At 39.7% G+C, this 8,163-nt stretch overlaps 1 protein-coding gene across 2 annotated transcripts in view; it reads right to left on the bottom strand.

The window, feature by feature from the left end:
- Positions 1-3,375: 3,375 nt before the first annotated feature.
- The window catches only part of SH3RF1 (SH3 domain containing ring finger 1), a 148,089-nt gene continuing 143,301 nt past the window's right edge, over positions 3,376-8,163 (bottom strand). For both annotated transcript variants that reach the window (XM_069977823.1, XM_069977824.1), the window contains one exon: positions 3,376-7,953. In XM_069977823.1, coding sequence (XP_069833924.1) covers positions 7,785-7,953 — 169 coding nt within the window. In that variant the 3' untranslated portion in view covers positions 3,376-7,784. The remainder of the gene's footprint in view (positions 7,954-8,163) is intronic.

The following is an 8,163-nucleotide window of genomic DNA, read 5'->3' as shown; positions in this document are numbered from 1 at the left end:
TGGTATATTATATTGGAATTTAGTCATGTATGAGGAATAACTGTTTTTATGATAATGCATTTTTCTTCACTTTTGTGGTTTTTGAACACAGGCTACCCAAGATAATCTTCCTTGCTTCAGCACATCCTCCAGCTGTTATCCACCCACGGAGACACTAGGCAGCTGGATAGCACTATCCCCAAGCCTGAATTGATGGTTACAGTAATTATAGCTTACAAAGTTAATGTCAGCTGTTTGCTACTCCTCACTAGTCTGATCTTCTGCTTTTTATTCAGAGGTCAAAAGGTACAAACCACTGAGGTTGCTCAGTCTTGAATGTTGTGGGCCCCAGTAATAACTACTTGTCACCTTGAGGCTGTTTGGTGGTATTATTAGATTTTATTTATAATGTCTGAACATAGTCCCTGGAGCTGGGAAAGCTAGTAAAGGGGCACAGAAGCTGAAATCGCACATCACACAGATGATACGGACATTTAAAGACACATTTATTCTCTTAGTCTCTGTAGCCTAAGTGTCATAAACCGGCAGTAGCAGGAGACTGGGATTATCAATCTCACTTGTTTTAAGCCAAGGATGGCAAATAGAAGGTTATAGATGAGCGTTATACATGGAAGTCGTGCGTGCAGGCAGCATTGAGAGAATTTAGTCAAATTCTCCAGTGAAATGTTAATAATACATATAAATTTCCATGCTTTATTGTCCTTTCAGTTCATTGACAGCTTTGCAGGAGATTTCTTACTGTAAATGTAAGAAATTGGAAGAACGTCTAGCATAGGAAGGGAAGCCACTTTACTTAGTTTTATTTATCATCATTTATTTTTCATTTATCTGTAAACCTTAAATGTGTTTAGGGTCATTAGGGCTGCTAGATCAGCGCTCAATAATTGTGCAGCCTTTGCTTAAAAAGTGTAAAAAATAAAGTATATACATCCCTCTCAACGCTTCTCTGAAGTAGGAGACCGCTCGGTCAATCACTGACCGCGGTGGTCCCTTCCCGGCCAGTGATTGGCTGAGCAGCCTGTCACTTCAGAGACAGGCTCTAAAGTTCCACTGGTGGCTGTGAGCAGAAGCCAGGAAGACACCGGGGAGCATGGAGAGATATGTATATACTTTAAGCTGCAAAAATCTAATTGTTGCCACTCTCACAACTTTCTGTAAAAGAGGACCAGCAAATTTACTGACATAAACCAGCGTCAATTAAGACAGAAATCCAGACCAGCTCAGAGCTGACGTAGAGTTCAGTCCAAAAGTGTAAAAACAGCCAAATAAATACCTAAGTGGACATCTACGAAGATCGGCCTACTTGTACAGGTCTTAAATTAGGCCCCGCCCCCTTTACCCCAGCCAGATTCACTAAGAGGCACCCTGCACCTGGTGTGCGCAGGCATAAAATAATGGTTAATTAAGCGCCACGACTCCTCCCCACCTTGTGGTGCCCCTTCCCCTTCCTGCCATTAGGGCGAGCAGATGATACAACTGGCGTACACCAGGGAAAAGAGGTGAACATGCACCTTGTCCCTGGCGTACGCCAGGGACAAAACGATCATAAATCTTCCCCCAAATATATTAAGAGGATTGCACCTCTTAGCTATAATGTTTTGCAGGCAGCAGGATATGCTGAGAAAAAAACCGCCGCAATGCTCCTCCTGCAAGCAATGCAATCAAAAGCACTGCTGGAAGAAATCCGAACCTGGTGCGTGCCTGCATCGGGAGAGTGACAGGAGCGGCAGGTTTCTTCACAGCGTATCCTGTCGCCCACAAAACATTATAGTTACCCTTTAATACATCTGTCACATAAGGCCAGCATGTGAAACCCCTCCTATCCTGTCCCATAGAATGGAATGAGTTGAGGAGCAGTTATATGTCCTAAGTCACTCCGTAACTGGAAAATGTGAAATGTTTTCTTGATAATTGTATTTATTTTTTTTTTACAGACTTTCAGCAATCTTCCTTTCCCTTTTTACTAAGAATCCAAAATGAAAAAATGAGGCATTATTCATATTTTTTAGTGTTGATTTTGTATTTTTTTTTATATACATGTGCTAGAATGGATGTTACACAATGTAAAACATTGCAGCTGTAGTGGTTGAATTATGGTTGATAGAAATATTATGATGTCCTGTTCTTGTAGCAACAGCCAGAAACAAACATCTGGCTTCCCTGAGTAGCCGAGCAGCAGAAGACGACTGCGCTCCTCGCTGTTTACTTTAATGGGATGCAGTTTGGAAAATGTGACAAGTTACTTCCTCTTCACTTCAAGATGCCAAAAAAAGATTATATATCATGTATGTATATGTATGTATTTGCACATGTGTGTATATATGCGCTCCATTCATGCTGTAAGAAAAAAGGAATTCCTGGTGGGGCTCCAAACACCCATGTGAACAAACTAAGGGTAAGTTCACACTACATTTTTGCAGTACATTTAACTTATTTGTTATTAAATGATTACTTTTAACGTACAGAAAAATGTGGTCAACCACAACTTTGTGTATGCTAAAAAAAAAAAAAAACCGGATCAATCTACAAACTGATGTACACAATTTTTGCATTATTTTTCATAAAGAGTATACATTAAAAGAACTGCAAAAATGCAGTGCAAACCCAGCCTCAGGCTTAATTCACATCTTACAAATACCCTTCATTGTGTGTACAGTGGAAAACTGGCACGTGGCAGTGTATACATTTTTTTATGGGATGGCCACTTGCACCTTTTAAGATGTGAACTTAGCCGATCGTAACTGATGGCCATTATGTGTCATGTGCTGTTATGACAGAAGGTGGGGAATTAAAGGAGTTTTCTAGTAAAAATATATTGATGGCCTGGCACCCACATGGATCAGCCTTCTGCGCCATCTACACTACACAGTGAATAGAGACGGAAGTGGACAGCTCCATTCATCGTGCAGTGGCTGTGTGGTTGCTCTGCTAAGCTGCTGGTTGGGGGCTGTACTGGATGTTGGCAGCCCATACCCCAGTATAAATGGCCTATCAACAAGATTTTAATGGAAAAACCAATTATAAAAGTTTATATACACTCAGACATAAGGATTTTTTTTTACGCAGCCGTTGCGGTTTCCAATTTTAATTGCAATGATGGATATGAAATATGGATCTACAATTTTAACTTTATATGTTTTCCCTATTGACATGTAATGGACTAGTCACCTACAGTTTTGTTGGATACAATAATGAAGCATGCTATGCTACTCTGACTGTCTGAAAACAGCAGAACCTTGGTGGAGGATAGCTAACGCAAGTGTGACCTGAGGTGTGCTGATCCATGTTTGTTTGTTTTTGTGCTGAGATATCAATATGCAGTTTTGTGCATTATACAATGTGTGCTTTATTATAACAAAAAGAGGAACACAGAAAAGTTTTCAACTAACTTTATTCTTGATGAAAAATTTGAATTAGGTTTTTTATAAATGCAGCTGTGCAACAAAATCTCGTAACAAAACATTAATCATCAAAAGGAGCTTAGAAATTATTCTAACAGAAGACATTTTGTAGCATGAAATGTGGGACACATCTTGAGAAGGTCAGAATCCACCTCTACCTTGCAGGTTCCCCCTTGTGTCCCTGTAAGTGAGACGTCAAAGTCATTGTAAAATAATAGTGTCACTAATAAAAGTCTTTGTCCTAAAAAAATCTACACAGACAGTAAGACAAGTCTACATTTATTCGGAGGAAAGCTGAAGCCAGCTTCATCTTCACATGACATATGTATTTACACTGAAGTTCAAGTATCCTATTGAAGAGATGGAAAAAACAAAAGGTACTACTGGTACAGAACTGCAAATATGGCATCCAAAGAAAATTCCACATAGTGATCCAAAAACATTCAGCAGTCTGGTTTCCACTTCTAGCATTCTCTGAGTTCTTATATTGTCTACAATGTAGCAGAAATGAAATGACACATATTCATCTTGAGACATTATATTAAAATCATTGCAAGATACACATAGTTGACATACTTCAATCTGCAGATGTAGTAGAGTGAAATCTGTTACTTGGCACAACTCATTGGGATATCACATTATGGATTATCTGCGAGTTACGTAGGACTTTATCTTTAGGTTATCCTGTATCCACCAACCCTACCAAACTGCTGGTACCATCTGTTTGGTTGGTTAGGGTAAAAAAAAAAATATATATATTATTTCAATCTGCAGCAGCTGAGTCAGTGAGGTGTGGCCTAGAGCATGCCTCATTGACTTGGCTGCTGCAGATTAAAAGGAAATTTTTTACCCTAACCAAGGCACCGGGAGCATTTTAAAAGACACAACCGGGAAGGACTTATTGTCAAAATAGGGTGAGGGGTTGGTCTTACAGTATTGCTTTAAAGGAGTTCTGCATTTTATTTTAAGGGGAATCTGTCAACATCCAGGCCCTGCTGCCAGTTGCTGACAGTGTGCTGTAGCTAGCTGTCCCTATGTGAGCATCTTACTTTTTGGTAATTTGTTTGTGGAGTGGATTATGCACAGTCCCGGGTCTCCTACTTTAATGAAGAGTCAAAGAGCAATTGTGGCTCAGCGTTTGTGCCGCACTGTAGCACACCTCACCACTCTTTCCTTCTCTCTCTTCTCCAAGAATAATCAATGCTGCCTGGCCTTCTAACCTGTGTTAGAGCTGTGGTCTAGGGGTAAGTCACCTTTCTAGAGACCAGCACCAGTTTAATTTTATTTCCATCAGGAGAATCGAATCAAAGAAAACAGTTATTTATTTTAAATTTAGTTTTTTTTAATTATAATAATGAAAGAAAATTAAAAAAATATATATATACTGTATATATTTTATTTTTCTCATCATTATATTAAAAAAATAACAGTTTAAAACCAATTTGGAACCGATTGGGAATTCTTTGCACTTTTAAAAATGATACAATAATGAGAAAAATAACTATTTCATTTCCATCAGTGGACTCGAACCAAAGCAAAACCTGCTGCAGGTCTCTTGACAAGTGACTTACCCCTAGATCACAGCTCCAACACAGGTGTGTAAGTAATCAGGAGGCTGAGCAGCATTGATTATTCATGAAGAAGAGGGAGGAGGAAAGAGGGCTGAGGCAAGCCCGAGTGCGGCACAAACGCTGAGCCTCAACTCCCCTTTGACTCTTCATTACAGTAGGAGACCTGAGCATAATTCGTACCACAGTCAAATTACCAAAAGGTACCATGCTCACAAGAGGACTGTCAGCTGCTCAGGTAAGGCCCAGGTGCTGACAGATTCCGTATAAGTTTTTTAGGCACAGGAAGTGCCCATGCTTTGTCATTTTATGGTATGCTCACATGTATTGTCAATAATTGTGGTAAAAAGCCCACTTATATTTTTCTGTCTACATTAAATTCTAAACTGCAGGTTTGAAAGGGAAGCAATAAGACACTATGGAAAGATGTGGAGTAGGTAAAATAGAGTGTATATGCTATAATTTTATCTCTCACTATTATTTTGACTCCTGGTATTTGGAGAAGTTGCATGCAGCCCTAGGACTGCCAGGAAAACAAGGATAAAGCTTCCCTAGTGTTTGGTAAATTTTCTATTTGAATGCTCAGCTCACAACCACGATTATAGGATAAGTAATGGCTTATGAGGGTGATATATAGAATTTACTTAAAGGATGGAAAAACTGGAAATGTACGTACAACCAGCAGAGGGTAGAAAATTACTATAATAAATGTCATTATTGCATTAAATGTGTAATAATGTAAAGGAAGCTGCATGCTGACAACTACTTTCTAAGAACATGAATATTTCCACTGGTTATTCTGTAATTTACTTTTTTCTATTAAAACTTTAAAGGGCTTTTCCAGGATTAGAAAAATGAATTTACTTTCTTCTAGAAGATGCACAATTCTTGTTCACGAGTTGTGTTTGGTATTGCAGTTCAGCCTTATTCAAGTAAATGGGACAGAGCTGCAATATAAAACATAACTTAAGGACAAGAGCTGTATTTGGATTGTTTACCAACCCCCACCCAATCCCAGTAAACTATTTTAGGGTAGCTTCGCGAATTTGCAGCTGCGCTGCGGATCCAGTAGTGTGAAGCTGAATGGGTCCCATACACGCAGCAGATCCTCTGCTTGTATGGGACCTGGCCCCTCTAACCCCCCACTGTTGGCCGCCCACAGCCCTGAGCATACATTACCTGCTCAGTGCCACGGCTATGTGTGAGGCTCCCCATCAGCCAATCAGTGCTCGGCAGCAATGATTGGCTGATAAGGAGTGAGGGGAGCCGGGAGCATCACACACAGCCGGGGCACCAAGCAGGTAATGTATGCCCGGTGGAGAGAGGCTGGGGTTAAAGGGGCCGGGTCTCATACAGGCAGTGTATGGGACCCATTCAGCTTCACACTACTGGATCCGCAGCGGATTTTGCCACAAATTTGCAGCGTGAAATCCGCTGCGGATTCCGTACGTGTGAAGCTACCTTTAAAGAGAATCTGTCAGCGCTATATATCATACACATCAATTATGCAAGGAGTAGTGTGCAAGTGAGTATGTCTGCCGTTCTAAGCATGATACAGCGTTCAAAGATTCTCTTTAAAAGAGTCATCCAGGCATCATGGTCTCTTTCTTCCAGAAACAGCTACACTCTTGTTCTCAGGTTGTGTGTCATTTTGCAGCTTAGTTCCATTAAAATGAATGTAGCAGAATTGTATTACCACACAACACCTAAAGATAGGGGTGATGCTGTTTTTGCATGAAAGAAGCTGTGTCTTTTTCTAGTCATAGATAACTAATTTTTAGTCTAGTTTATTTCTCTTTTTTTACAATCCTTAACTGGTTATGGGCTAAATAAAGTGCTAGAGATTCCAGTCCTAAAAGCATGGTCTAATACAGCAAGTGACATGATTTTTCTGCTATAGTTAGCCAAATTATTAAACGTGTTTGTCAATCAGGCCTTGTATTTTCCGACACAGCCTATTTTTGTAGTAGGAAGATGCTTGGCTATAGCTATACTAGCTAAGAGCAGAAACAGATGCCCATCTTGTTTCCCATTATGAAAAAAACATACTGCTGGGGTTTTTTTCCCTGCATTTTCCATACTAGGGGTGATGTAAATGTGAATTGACCAGAGTCATGACCAATAACAGTGCATTACATAGACAATTTTTATTACTGGCAAAAAGCAAAAAAAAAAAAAAAAAAATCCTCAAGATCACAAACACTCTGCAAATTGTAAACAAACAAATACAGGTTTTACTCTGCTTCCCTCATGTCCGTCATTACGAGTATGACACAGCTATGCTACAAAGTACACACACCCTACTCCACCAATTAAAACTATCATCATTAAAACAGGCTATCGTCAGTATCTACGTCAGTCGGAGAGAAAAGAATCCAGCTTCTCTTTTCTGTGCCATTTCATAAATTATTAAATTGTTATATTTATCATTCAAAACATTTGATCTATCTCATAAAAAGAAGAAGAGGGATTTAAAATGTACAAAACTGAAAGGAAGCAAATAAATTATTAGCTAACACCTTGTAAACATCGGTTTATTTGCTGTTAAGGTAAAAACAAATAATTAAAAAAAAAGTATAAACTTAACAGTACAAGGCACAAATGACATGGGCAAAAGAAAGTCTGGGGAAGTAAGAAATCAGTGGACACTTTTCAGGCCCTTCCAACACTTGTTCTTTAGCACTCCACAGTGGTTCCATGAGTGCCCGGGTGAGCTCCTTGATGCCAGTGATCATTTCCACTTCTAATGGTTTCGATCAGCTGCTCTGAGGCGACTTTGATATGTTTGTGCTCATTTATGAATACAGATGAAGAATTAAATGTTCTCTACAAAGCTGCCGGGGAACAAGCCAGTTTTTCCATTACGCTGTAGCGTGCCTTTGAACCAACCATCTTCACGTTTCTTGTGCACAAATACAATGTCTCCTTCCTTGAGTTCAAGCTCAGCTTCACTCTGGGGAGGATATGACACTACCACCCTGTATCTGAAAAAAAAAGGAGGCTGTGATCTCACATAACACAAACAATAAATCAGAAACATCCACTGACTTGACAGCACAGGAAGTTGTCTGTATACAGCTACTACAGCTCTGTCAACATGGAAATAATTACATCTGGCTAGAAGTCATAAGTCTGTTATGGCGGCTGCCGATTTCTGCAGACTACACCAGTCACTAAACTGCATTCATGTCATC

The sequence above is a fragment of the Dendropsophus ebraccatus genome, chromosome 7 (genome assembly GCF_027789765.1).
Source record: "Dendropsophus ebraccatus isolate aDenEbr1 chromosome 7, aDenEbr1.pat, whole genome shotgun sequence".
Lineage (NCBI taxonomy): Eukaryota > Metazoa > Chordata > Amphibia > Anura > Hylidae > Dendropsophus > Dendropsophus ebraccatus.
The sequence above is the reverse complement of the archived record's forward strand: the minus strand, read 5'-3'. Positions and strand labels throughout refer to the sequence as shown.